At 35.5% G+C, this 14,473-nt stretch overlaps 1 protein-coding gene across 6 annotated transcripts in view; it reads right to left on the minus strand.

Moving 5' to 3' along the window:
- Positions 1–14,473, minus strand: part of Cfap96 (cilia and flagella associated protein 96) — a 43,285-nt gene that overhangs the window by 24,183 nt on the left and 4,629 nt on the right. For all 6 annotated transcript variants that reach the window (XM_074054852.1, XM_074054851.1, XM_074054850.1 and 3 more), the window contains 3 exons: positions 12,771–12,908; positions 12,593–12,668; positions 2,100–2,279 (listed from right to left, as the gene is read on the minus strand). In XM_074054852.1, the coding sequence (XP_073910953.1) occupies positions 2,100–2,279; positions 12,593–12,668; positions 12,771–12,908 (394 nt within the window). The remainder of the gene's footprint in view (positions 1–2,099; positions 2,280–12,592; positions 12,669–12,770; positions 12,909–14,473) is intronic.

Raw genomic sequence — 14,473 nt, forward strand, 5'->3', positions numbered from 1 at the left:
GAGCATGATATAAGATGTATACATATTAGAAAGAGAAGAGCAAAATTATCTATAGGTAATATAATCATATACCTGAAAATCTAAAAAAGAACAGAATACTGATCAGAACATAAGAAACATTAATAAGACTGCAGTTATTTTTTTAAATCACATATTTTTATAGAGACATAAAATGAAGGAAAATGGGAGGGAGAAAAAAAACTATTAACCATAGCCTTAAAATAATGAGGAATAAATGTAAAATATGCAAAGCTATGTCACATTAAATATAAAACTGTGCAAAAGATATAAAAGAAGACTTTTTAAGTAGAATATTCCTAGATCACAAGGTTCAAATTAAAATACATTAATATATCAAAAATTCTGAATATTTAATTTTGTAGCAAAAGCGATTTTCTTAGGAGGGACAGTTTTATAAAATAATTCTCAAGTTCTAAAGAATAAATATGAGATAATAGCCAATATAACTGTTTCAAAGAGTAGAAAGAAGATATTAGACAACCTAATATTAAATACTAGAGTAATTAAAAGTGATTTGGCAAAAATAAATGGTCCCCTAGAATGGAAATTCAAAAATATACACTCAACAAATGTGAATTTTGATAAATATGGCATTTCAAAGCAGTAATGTTAAGAATGACTTATTCCATCAGGAGACTAGGGACAAATGGTTTTTTCAAACTTAGTTTCACTGAAGTCTAATTCACATATAACAAACCACATCCATTTGAAGCACATGATTGTATGCATTTTGACAGATGCACACAATCTTGAAACCACTACCATGGTCAAGATACAGAGCATTCCCAGGCTCCCCCCAGTTTCCTTCTGCTTCAAAAACTGAATTTGGGAAAGATGAAAGCTGGAGCCTTACCTCATTCTTCACATCACTTCTATAAAGCCCTAAATGCAGAGGGATAAGATTAATAGAAGAACTCAAGAAGGTATATTATTCTAATATTAGTAGTGAAGAAAGCCATTCTGAAAAATGGCATAAATCTCACCACAAAGAGTAGGAAAATTTAACATCAAATATTAAGTTTCTGAACATCACAAATATCATAACCATGGTCAAAGATCCAACAGACTAGAAAAAATGATTTTCAACACAAATGACAAAAAAACAGCATCATTACTATATGAAAAAATCTTACAAATCAATATGAAAAACCCAAACATCCTAATAGAAAGTCTTCAGGGAAAATGAACAGGCAATTCATAGAGAAAAAAGAGTAAGGGAGAGACAAAAGGATAAAGTGAGATTTATAAACTATCTGAGCATTATAAATTCTATTCTCACGGCCTATAAACTTCTGCATCAGGGAGACCATTCATTTTAATCACCATTTCAAAATTAAAAGATGACTTGGCTTTTGTGGTTTCGATTAGGCAACTTTGAAAAATCATTGTAAATTCAAATACATTTGAAGTTATCACTAATTACTTCATTACAGGACCTTCCTTATCCTCCACACTAGTCATGTTCTGTGGCTTTACATAATTTTGTAAAATTGGGTTTCATGATTCTTGGCATCCATACAAAGAAAACTTCAGTATTTTCAGGGGTAATAAAATAATTTAACAGCTGGAGGAAGCATTTCTTTTTCCCCTTGTTTTGTTTATTTTTGTTTCCAGTACTGAGCATTGAACTAAGGGTCTTATACTTGCTAGGCAAGCATTCTACCATGTGGGCCACAACCCCAGTCCTTTTAGTTTGTTTTTGAGATAGGGTCTCATGCTTTTGCCCAGGCTGGCCTCAGATTTCAAATCTCCTTCATCCATCTCCAGTGGAGCTGGGATTATAGGTATGCACACCACATGGTTTGTTTTGTGAGACTGGGTCTCACTAAGTTTTTGCCATGCTGGCCTCAAACTGCAATCCTCCCAATCTCTGCCTCCCAAATAGCTGGAAATACAGATGTGAGCCACCAAGCCCAGATTTTGTTTCTGTTTTTGTTTTTTGACACAAGGTCTCACTATGTAGCTCAGGCAGGCCTCCAACTCAAAATCCTTGCCAAGATTACACCACCACACTAGGCTGGAGGCAGTATTTCTTTACAATTCTTAAATTATTTTCATTCTAAAAATTTTAAACTTACCTTTTTTCCAGGAGAAGAGGGTTTAAAAGGGCTCAAAAGTGATTCTTTCTTCTCCTCTCTTTTAATTGGAGGTAAAGGTTTCTCCAGAAAATAAGGATTAGTGTCAAAATACTCTCTTGGGTAAAGATTTAACTTGAATGGAGACCCTTTCTGTAAACGATGGTGTTCTTCATTGTTTTTCTGTAAATTAAAGAGTTTGAAATGACACAGCATAAGTTATGCAAATTGGAGATCACTTAGAGTAAAATCCCCTTTCAAAATTTAGTATAAATATGTAGATTCTATGATATATACTGCTGGGTGCACTTTTTTAAAGCATTCATTTGTTAAGTTATGTTTTTATGATACGAAAGTTATCTCTACTTCCATAATTCTGATTATTCATTATGTATATAAATTTGAATATAGAAATCTATCACCTGATCAAATCTTTGTGATCTGGACAGTAAGATGTAGTTTTTAAAACTCTTGTTCCTTCCTATTATTGCTTATACTCTCTCTACAACAAAATTAGAAATAAGGGCAAAATAGTTTCTGCTGGGTATTGGGGGGGTAGAGGGAGGGGGCGGAGTGGGTGGTAAGGGAGGGGGTGGGGGCAGTGGGGAGAAATGAACCAATCCTTGTATGCACATATGAATAATAAAAGAAAAATGAAAAAAAAAATCTTAAAAAAAATAAATAAATAAAATAAAATATTTAACTGTCATTTAACTTTCAGTGAACCATATCCCCAGATACATTAAATAAATAAATAAATAAATAAATAAATAAAAATAAAAACTAGTCTCTTGTTCAAACTCTAGCTCCTTCAGCTTTTGAGGGAATTCTGGGAATTCCCTTTTCCCTTAAAGAGTGGGTAACAGAGTGCACATAGTAGGCACTCAAGAAATGTCAGTTTTTACAGTGAAGAACACTTACTTTTTACATTGTAAAATTTTTATTACAGTATTTTTAGCTACCTAATACTTAAGGAAAACAGGTTTTTTTCCTTTTTAGATTACAATCTTATCTATGGGACAATACTAAATATAAAAATTGCTAACTGTTAATAAATTATCAAAAAATCATTGGAAAATGAATTATGAAAATTTTCAGTATGAAATACAGATTTAAAAAGACAATTACAAAGCAAATATTGATTTCTTTTTTTGCAAATATGAAATCTGACATCTCATCATTCAACAAACTGAACTGAAACATTGAAATGAAATATAAATATTCCCAGAGAGAAAACTGATCTTCACTATGAGGAATGCTGCTGAAGCTCTTTCAAAACGTTTTATTCCTTTTGGGTTCTTCTCCTGCTCTTGTGTGTCCTCGTCCTTTCACCATCTGTAGGACTTCACCAGTTCTTGCTATCTCCCTTCCCCTACACATTACACATTACAACAGTGTTACTAATAATTCAACTATTCTATGTATGCTTTTAGGCAATGTTTCTCAAAATTTAGATCTTTTATTTAAATAACAAATTTAAATTACAAATTACCAGGGGATTCCAAGATGGTGGCTAGAGGGAGGAAGCAGAAAACGTGCCTCCTAAAGTAAAATCTTGGAGAGATGCTGGAGACACACCTTACAGGAAAAACCTCCAAGAGGAGGCAAAACTTTGACCCCTCCACACCTCCAGCCTGTGCAGAGAATCTCCACTTCACGTTGAATGGAGAAACCAGGAGGGCTCCCTGGCCGCCACTAGACGCCGGCGCCCAGACAACTTGGGAAGATGCAGACAAGGGGAGCTTAGCAGTCCGCGGTACTCCCACAGACAACCCTGGGCCACATCAGCATAGCCCCCTGGACAGACCAACCTCCACCCGGGGAAAAAAAGAGAAACTGAGTAATAAGCAATAAGAACAATGAAGACACATAGCAAAGAGGGCGGGGCCCCTGAGCGCTGAAGTGGTGGGGAGGGGAATCCCTCATGGAACTGTAAATAAACAAGCAGGGCCAGAGAAGGCAGGAGCAGCTGCACACACGCTGCACACACCCAGAAACCAGGAGCGGGAAAGCTTGTAAAAGTGGAGGAGGGAAGAAAACTCCACAGGAGAGGGGGGAAGACCCACTTCCCACGTGAACTGTAAATAAACACGCAGGCCTGAGAACGCGGGTGCAGTGTCACCTTTCCCAGTGTGCTTGGAAAGGGGAAAGCTTGTAGCAGAGGCTCCCGCACAGGAGAACTCTGAGTAATCAAAGCCTGCAGGGCCAGATGAGTGCTAAGCTCACCCCAGAGATCTGCATAAATAAAACTGCCAGCAACAGCAGCCACAGCCACAGATAGCCATTCACAGACCTGTCTCCAGACTCTTTTTTTTCTCTCTCCCTACCTTTGATGAGAAAACAACCAAACTACACCTGCATGCTGAAAAACTTACTGAAACTGTATTGTATTTGAACTTAGGACACATTGTGGGGTTTTTTTTTGTTTTGTATGGTTCTGTTTTATTTTATTTTTCCTCTTTGATGAGACAACTACAGAACAAAATCTGAGGCACCATCTCCAGGATTGGAGGCTGAGGGACAAACACCAAAATTATTAAGACTGAAAGTTTATTGCATTTGAACTTGGAGACTTTTAAATTTTTATTTATTTATTTTTGTATATATATTTTTCATTTATTTTTATTTTTTTATTTTTTTTTTTCAATCCTCTCTCTGTCTCTCTAATGCCTTTTCAGCTTATGGTTGATTAGTACACTGTCTCTCTCTGTTTATATCTTTGAAACTTTTTTGTTTGTTTCTTTGTTTTGTTTTTTCTACTTGTTTATTTGTTTTTCCTTTTCCTTTAACTTCTTTGCTTTCCATCCCCTCTCACCCTTCCATTCTAAATATCACTAGTGCTATTATTACAAGCTAGAAAATACTTAATCGCACACAGTACAGGGACAATAACAACACCAAGGGCAATGACGGGAAGACAGAAAAAACAGGGAAACCAGTTGCCCCACAGCAAAAAATTAGTACAGGAACCAGAGGGAAATGAAGAAAATAGAAACTCGGATCCAGGCTCCAACAAAATGAAGATAAACTATGCCAAAGAACCCAATGAAGTCCACAAGAATAATCTAAAAGAAGAAATACTACAGGTACTCAATGAGAATTTTATAGAGATGATACTGGATATGGTCAACAAAACTGTACAGGAGACACTCAAGAAATTCCAAGACAACAAAAATAGAGAATTTGAAAAAGCAAAAGAAGAAATAAAGGAAACCATAGAAGCACTATATAAACACCAAAGTGAAACAAAGCACACGATTGATAAACAGATAAATGAACTCAGGACAAAAATAGACAACATTAAAGAGGAAATGACCCAGGATATGGAAAAACCTCAGAAAAAAGAACAAAACAGAACTGCAAAACAAAACGGAGGACCAATCCAGCAGAACAGAACAAACAGAAGACAGAAACTCAGAACTCAAAGATGAAATGGTAATTAAAGGAAAAACCAAAGAACTATTAATTAAACAACTAAAGACCTGTGAAAAGAAAATGCAAAAACTCACCAACTCCATCAAAAGACCAAACCTGAGACTCTTGGGCATCGAAGAAGGAGAAGAGGTGCAAGCAAAGGGAATGCACAATATATTCAACAAAATAATAACAGAAAATTTCCCAAATCTAGAGAAAGATATTCCCATACAGATGCAAGAGGCCTCCAGAACACCAAACAAACCAGATCAAAACAGAACTACCCCACGACATATCATCATTAAAACAACAAGTTCAGAAACTAGGGAAAGAATATTGAAGGCTGTAAGAGAGAAAAAACAAATAACATACAAAGGTAAACCCATCAAAATCACAGCAGACTTCTCAACAGAAACATTAAAAGCAAGAAGAGTTTGGGGAGAGATCTTCCGGGCACTGAATGAAAATAACTTCAACCCCAGAATACTCTACCCAGCAAAACTATCATTCAAAATAGATGGAGCAATAAAAGTCTCCCATGATAAGCAGACTCTAAAACAATATGTGACCACAAAGCCACCACTACAAAAGATTCTTCAAGAGATGCTGCACACAGAAAGTGAAACCCAACATAACCATGAACGGGCAGGCAGCAACAAACTACAGGAAAAGAAAAAGCAAGAAAGTAGAGAGTAACCTCAACTTAGGTACACACAATCAAACCTTCAAACAACTAAGACAACTAAAGAATCACCACATACCTATCGGTACTAACGCTTAATGTTAACGGACTTAATTCACCCATCAAAAGGCACCGCTTGACGAAATGGATTAAAAAGGAAGATCCAACAATTTGTTGCCTACAGGAGACCCATCTCACCAACAGAAATAAGCATAGGCTTAGGATGAAAGGCTAGAAGAAGATTTACCAAGCCAATGGCCCCCGAAAACAGACAGGAGTAGCAATACTTTTCTCTGACAAAGTAGACTTCAAACCTAAATTGATCAAACAAGATAAAGAAGGACATTCCATACTAATAAAAGGGGAAATAGACCAAAAGGAAATAATTATCAACCTATATGAACCCAATGTCAACACACCCAATTTCATCAAACATACCCTGAAAGACCTAAAAGCATATAGTAACTCCAATACAGTGGTTGTGGGAGACTTTAACACCCCATTATCATCAATAGATAGGTCATCCAAACAAAAAAATCAATAAAGAAATCCAAGATCTAAAATATATAATAGACCAAATGGACTTACTTGATGTCTACAGAACATTTCATCCAACTTCTACACAATATACATTCTTCTCGGCAGCCCCTGGAACCTTCTCCAAAATAGATCATATCCTAGGGCACAAAGTAAGCCTCAGCAAATACAAGAAAATAGAAATTATACCATGCATACTATCTGACCACAATGCAATAAAACTAGAACTCAACAACAAAAGTAAAGACAAAAAACACACGAACAGCTGGAAACTGAATAACTCATTACTTAATGAACAAGGGGTCATTGATGAAATAAAAGAGGAAATTAAAAAGTTCCTGGAAGTCAATGAAAATGAAAACACAACCTACCGGAACCTATGGGACACAGCTAAGGCAGTCCTGAGAGGAAAGTTTATAGCCATGAGTGCATATATTAAAAAGATTGAAAGATCCCAAATCAATGACCTAATGATACATCTCAAACTCCTAGAAAAACAAGAACAAGCAAATCCCAAAACAAATAGAAGGAGAGAAATCATAAAAATAAGAGCTGAAATCAACAAAATAGAAACCAAAAAAAAACCACAGAAAGAATTAATGAAACAAAAAGTTGGTTCTTTGAAAAAATAAACAAGATCGACAGACCCCTGGCAAACCTGACTAAAATGAGGAGAGAAAAAAACGCGAATTAGTAGAATCAGGAATGCAAAGGGGAGATAACAACAAACACCATGGAAGTCCAGGAAATCATCAGAGACTACTTTGAGAACCTATATTCAAATAAATTTGAAAATCTTAAAGAAATAGACACATTTCTAGGTACATATGATCATCCAAAACTGAACCAAGAAGATATTAATCACCTGAATAGACCTATAACACAAAATGAAATTAAGCAGCAATCAAGAGTCTCCCCAAAAAGAAAAGTCCAGGACCTGATGGATTCTCTGCTGAATTCTATCAGACCTTTAAAGAAAAACTGATACAACCCTCTTTAAACTGTTCCATGAAATAGAAAGGGAAGGAAAACTGCCTAACACATTTGATGAAGCCAGTACTACACTTATCCCAAAACCAGGCAAAGACACCTCCAAAAAGGAGAACTATAGGCCAATCTCCTTAATGAACATCAATGCAAAAATCCTCAACAAAATAATGGCAAACCGAATTCAACAACACATCAAAAAGATTATTCACCATAACCAAGTAGGCTTCATTCCTGGAATGCAGGGGTGGTTCAACATATGAAAATCAATAAACGTAATAAACCACATTAACAGAAGCAAAGACAAAAACCACTTGATCATCTCAATAGATGCAGAAAAAGCCTTTGATAAGATCCAACACCATTTCATGATAAAAGCTCTAAGAAAACTAGGAATAGAAGGAAAGCACCTCAACATTATAAAAGCTACATATGACAAACCTACAGCCAGCATTATACTTAATGGAGAAAAACTGAAACCATTCCCTCTAAAATCAGGAACTAGATAAGGATGCCCACTATCTCCACTCCTATTCAACATAGTACCGGAATTCCTAGCCAGAGCAATTAGGCAAGAAGAAGGAATAAAAGGAATACAAATAGGTAAAGAAACTGTCAAAATATCCCTATTTGCAGATGACATGATCCTATACCTTAAAGACTGAAAAAACTCTACTCAGAAGCTCCTAGACACCATCAATAGCTATAGTGAGGTAGCAGGATATAAAATCAACATAGCAAAATCATTAGCATTTCTATACACTAATAATGAACAAACTGAAAAAGAATATATGAAAACAATTCCATTTACAATAGCATCAAAAAAAATCAAATACCTAGGTGTAAACCTAACAAAAGATGTGAAAGACCTCTACAAGGAAAACTATACACTTCTGAAGAAAGAGATTGAGGAAGACTGTAGAAAGTGGAGAGATCTCCCATGCTCATGGATTGGTAGAATCAACATAGTAAAAATGTCGATACTCCCCAAAGTAATCTACATGTTTAATGTAATTCCCATCAAAATTCCAATGACATTCATTAAAGGGATTGAAAAATCTACCATGAAATTTATATGGAAACACAAGAGGCCACAAATAGCCAAGGCAATACTCAGTCAAAAGAACAATGCAGGAGGTATCACGATACCTGACTTCAAACTATATTACAAAGCAATAACAATAAAAACAGCATGGTACTGGCACAAAAACAGAAATGAAGACCAGTGGAACAGAATAGAGGACCCAGATATGAAGCCACACAACTATAACCAACTTGTCTTTGAGAAAGGTACTAAAAATATACAATGGAGAAAAAGCAGCCTCTTCAACAAAAACTGCTGGGAAAACTGGTTAGCAGTCTGCAAAAAACTGAAACTAGATCCATGTATATCACCCTATACCAATATTAACTCAAAATGGATCAAGGATCTTAATATCAGACCCCAAACTGTAAAGTTGATACAGGAAAGAGTAGGAAATACTCTGGAATTAGTAGGTGTAGGTAAGAACTTTCTCAATGGAACCCCAGCAGCACAGCATAGATAAATGGGACTTCATAAAACTAAAAAGCTTCTGCTCAACCAAAGAAATGGTCTCTAAACTGAAGAGAACACCCAGAGTGAGAGAAAATATTTGCAAGTTACCCATCAAAGGACTGATAACCAGAATATACAGGGAACTTAAAAAACTAAATTCTCCCAAAACTAATGAACCAATAAAGAAATGGGCATGTGAACTAAACAGAACTTTCTCAAAAGAAGAAATTCAAATGGCCAGAAAACACATGAAAAAATGCTCACCATCTCTAGCAATAAAGGAAATGCAAATTAAAACCACACTAAGATTCCACCTCACCCCTGTTAGAATAGCCATCATCAGCAACACCACCAACAACAGGTGTTGGCGAGGATGCGGGGAAAAAGGAACCCTCTTACACTGTTGGTGGGAATGTAAACTAATACAACCACTCTGGAAAAAAATTTGGAGGCTACTTAAAAAGCTAGACACTGATCTACCATTTGATCCAGCAATACCACTCTTGGGGATATACCCAAAAGACTGTGACACAGGTTACTCCAGAGGCACCTGCATACCCATGTTTATTGCAGCACTATTCACAATAGCCAAGTTATGGAAACAGCCAAGATGCCCCACCACTGACGAATGGATTAAGAAAATATGGTATCTATACACAATGAAATTTTATGCAGCCATGAAGAAGAACAAATGCTATCATTCGTTGGTAAATGGATGGAATTGGAGAACATCATTCTGAGTGAGGTTAGCCTGGCTCAAAAGACCAAAAATCATATGTTCTCCCTCATATGCAGACATTAGATCAAGGGCAAACACAACGAGGACATTGAACTTTGATCACAAGATAAAAGCGAGAGCACACAAGGGAGATATGAGGATAGGTAAGACACCTAAAAAACCAGATAGCATTTGTTGCCCTCAACGCAGAGAAACTAAAGCAGATACCTTAAAAGCAACTGAGGCCAATAGGAACAGGGGACCAGGAACTAGAGAAAAGGTTAGATCAAGAAGAATTAACCTAGAAGGTAACACACATGCACAGGAAATTAATGTGTGTCAACTCCCTGTATAGCTATCCTTATCTCAATTAGCAAAAACACTTGTTCTATTATTGCTTATACTCTCTCTACAACAAAATTAGAGATAAGGGCAAAATAGTTTCTGCTGGGTATCGAGGGGGTTGGGGGAAGAGGGTGGGGATGGAGTGGGTGGTAAGGGAACGGGTGGGGGCAGGGGGAGAAATGACCCAAGCATTGTATGCACATATGAATAATAAAAAAATAAATTAAAAAAAATTACAAATTACCAAACCTCTGTCCACGATTTCTGGTTGCATTGATCTACTGTATGGTCTATTAATTTGCAGTGTTTTAGTAGTCACCCTAAGTGATTCTGATGTATGTTATCATAAGGCAATGTTTTATGAACCACCTTTGTACTAAAATGTAGTCACCTTTTCTCAGAGGAATATTGTATCTGTCTTACCAACCCCTGACCTAGAATATGCAGTTGAGTTCTTCTTATCAATATATGTGTGAGAAAACTAATCAAAGTAAAGAAGAGAATCACTTGCAAGAATTCGAGGTACTGGGAATAATGCAGATCCCTGGAGGCTATGCCAGATTCACAGGGTGAATATGAATTGGGGTGTAGTATATCTAGACGATATTGCCTTGATAGTGAGTAAAAATTAGCCCTAGACTGGGAACCACTCCTGTCCCATCTAACAAAACCAAGACCTGAAAATATCAGTTTTTAATAATTTGTCTTCCACAGCAAAGCCCAGGAATATTTATAAGAATACAAACACAGGAAGGGCACAGTTGCTCACACCTGTAATTCTTGCTACACAGGAGACAGAGATCAGGAAGATCAGACTTTGAGGTCAGTCAGGATGAAAAGTTCACAGATCCCATCTCAACCAATCACCGGGCATGGTGGTGCATACCTATCATCCCACCTTACACAGGGAAGCACAAATAGGAGGATCGCCTGGCCCAGGCATAAAGTGAAACCCCATCTCAAAAATAACTAACATGAAAAGGGCTGGTAGAGTGGCTCAAGTGGTACAGTGCCTGCCTAAGAATCATAAAGCCCTAAATTCAATCCCTAGTATTGTCCAAAAAAACACTATAAACTCACAGATCCAAGACATTTAATAAGCACCAAGCATAAGAAGCATGAAATAAGACACCAAGGTATGTCATAGTCAAATGTCTCAACTGAGTGAAAAAAAGCATCCAAAGAAAAAGATACATTCTATGCAAATGAGCATGGCAGTAGATTTCTCATCAGAAACAAGTCAAGCAAGAAGACAGTGGAATAGCATTTTAAAAATACTAAGAAAAGGCAAAATGCATTCTTCCAAGTTACTTTCCGAATTTATTTTAGGAAATCCAGACACAAAACATGTCTGACAATAAGTTCTGAAAATGAAAGGTTTGGGGTGAAAAACTAGTTACTGCACCTCTGATAAAATTACATTTATTTATGCTATATGAAATAAATGACTATATATAGTTGTATAGCATGCATGCATTATTATCCCTACAGATGAAAAGTAGTTTTATACAATTTTATATAAACTGAGTAATCCAAACATAAAATCAGAGCAACTTATTTTCAAATGACCAAGGTTTCTACTCCAATTTAATATAAAACTCTTCCTGGATTTGGACATGCCCAGATATTGTGTAAGTACAGTGACTACAAGATGCACATACCACTACATTTAATAAACTGAGCAGTTTTCTCCAATCCTTTTACTCTCTCTCCAATATTCATCCATTCTCTATCTTCCTCTCCCTACCATCACCCTACCATCACCCCACCATTCCTCCATCCCAACACTCACCAAAACAGCTTCTTGAGCAGACTAAAAGAATTACCATTTCTTAGGCACAAGATACGTGCATGTGGTAGAGATATAACTAAGGATTAGCATAGTACTTCACTTAAATGTAGTTGAGGACAGGAGGTGTGGCTCAAGTGGAAGAGCACCTGGTTTGTGAGTGTGAAACCCTGAGTTCAAACCCTAATCCCAACAAAAAAAAAAGGACATAGTTGATCAGGCAAAGTTAACAGAAGACTCATAGCTAATGTAGGAAGATGTAAGACAGAGCAACTGTAGCAGGAGAAATAATACATCCTAGAAAAAGCTGAGAGCAAGATGTAGAAATGTAATATGAAAGGGTAAAATTATTCACAATTTATAAGCTTCAGTCTACTATTGCCCCAGTAATACCAAATAGAACAATACAAAATGTAATTAGATCTCAAGTAAATCCTAATTCAAACAAATAAAGAAGGGTGGGAAAGTTAAAAACAAATTATTGTACCTTATAATTTAGTTTTGGTGCATCGTAGAAATCAGCAGAGTGTGATAACTGTTTGCCTATGGTAATATTTGCATAGCTAAAGAAGGGAAATAAGTAATGGTGACTTTGGGGTTCAGAAGTTTACACTTTATTTCTAAAATTCAATACAAATGGTACAATGGTATTAAAAATATCTTACCCATATCCAGTTCCTTTCTTTCCTGGGTTTGTGTACAAATTCTTTCCAGGTGGCTCATATTTGTCCTTGGGTTTCACCTGTACACTGAAGAATGGTACTGGGCCGCCTATTGTTCCATAGTAGCTTCCTAATCCACTCCTAAGTTCAGTTAGTTTTGATTGATAAAAAGGAAGAGGTCAAATATTGAATCTCATGTTATCTATTTTTAAAAGGATTCAAAAGGAGAAAAATCTATAATGACATTGGCTCGCCTGACACTGGTCAGAAAAGATATCAATTTTTGTTAGTTTTGAATCTGATTTTATTTTCCTCATTTTTGAAAGTGATGAATTTTGGGGTATGTTTTTAATTTTTACGTCTGTTGCAATGGTTGCATATGACCATGAGGAAATTAGAATGGTTGCCATTCATTCAGTTAACTACAGCAATAAACAGAACTTTCATGTTTTTAGATGAATTTCTAGTCAATTTAAGGCAAATTAACTAAAAAAATATATATTTAGCTGATTTTTTTCTCACCATACATGCACTGAAAACTACACTTTCAAAACATATATTTAAAAACTATCGTTTCCACTGTCAAAGGCAAAGTGAATCTCATAGAATTGTGATACTAATTTTCTTTTTGGTTTACATTTATTATTTTGCTGTGGAAAAAAATAACTGTGTTCTTTTCTTCAATTTTAAAGTTAGATTTTTCTAGACTTATACTATGTAATCAAACTATTTAATACCCAGAACTATATTTTAACAAATGTCAGGATAATATCAATAGCAGTCATATACTCTAGTTTCCAAGTTACCTTGGAAATTAACAGGGTTTAATAATAAGAATTAGTCTGCATAACATAATATTATTATCAAAAGATGAAACTACACATTTATGCTCAATTTTTCAAAAATTAGAAAGGTACTGACATCGATTTATTTCTCCCAGCCTACAAATAAAGATTTCATTAGGAAAAGCTACTTATTTTCATTAACTCCTGATCATATATCATAAAATACAGTGAATAAATGAAGCAATAATATTGCCAAAAAATTATACACTGACATAAATGAGGTAGAATGTGATTTAATGTAAACATTAAAATTTACTACATATTAATTTGTTAAACATCTGTGGTTGGAGGAGGGTAGATAAAAAGGGGATGGATTTGATCAGTACACACTGTATGCATTGTTAAACTATCACACTGAAACCCATTAATATGTACAATTAACACATGAAAATCAAAAATAAAATATTTTTAAAATAAGCTCTAGCATGGGAAATACATATATTAATAAAATAATCATGAATAGGAAAATGCCTTCGGTTTGCCATAAGTGCCCATAAGAGGGCTTCTTAGTGATACCACCAATCTCTCTTTTAGGAAACACCTTCTGTATCCCACTAAATTACAGATGTTTTTACATATCTACAAACTTGTAAAACAAGGAAAGCTAGTCTAATTACAAAGCTGTTACTAAAAAATAAAATGTGATTATTGGATGACAAATGAATTAAGCATATTAGAAGCTAATGTATTAAGGTAGCCATTTCCAATTATTACCACATGAGTTCAAGGTACATCACAGGTGGGAAAAAGACTGAAAGGTGAGAAAAAGTAAATTAAAAAGGTAAAATACATTTATTACATGGGAAAAAATGAAGTAGTGACAAAAAGAAACAGAAAAAGTATACCCAAGAGTATAGACAT

This window comes from Castor canadensis, chromosome 14 (assembly GCF_047511655.1).
Source record: "Castor canadensis chromosome 14, mCasCan1.hap1v2, whole genome shotgun sequence".
In the NCBI taxonomy this organism is placed as follows: Eukaryota; Metazoa; Chordata; class Mammalia; order Rodentia; family Castoridae; genus Castor; species Castor canadensis.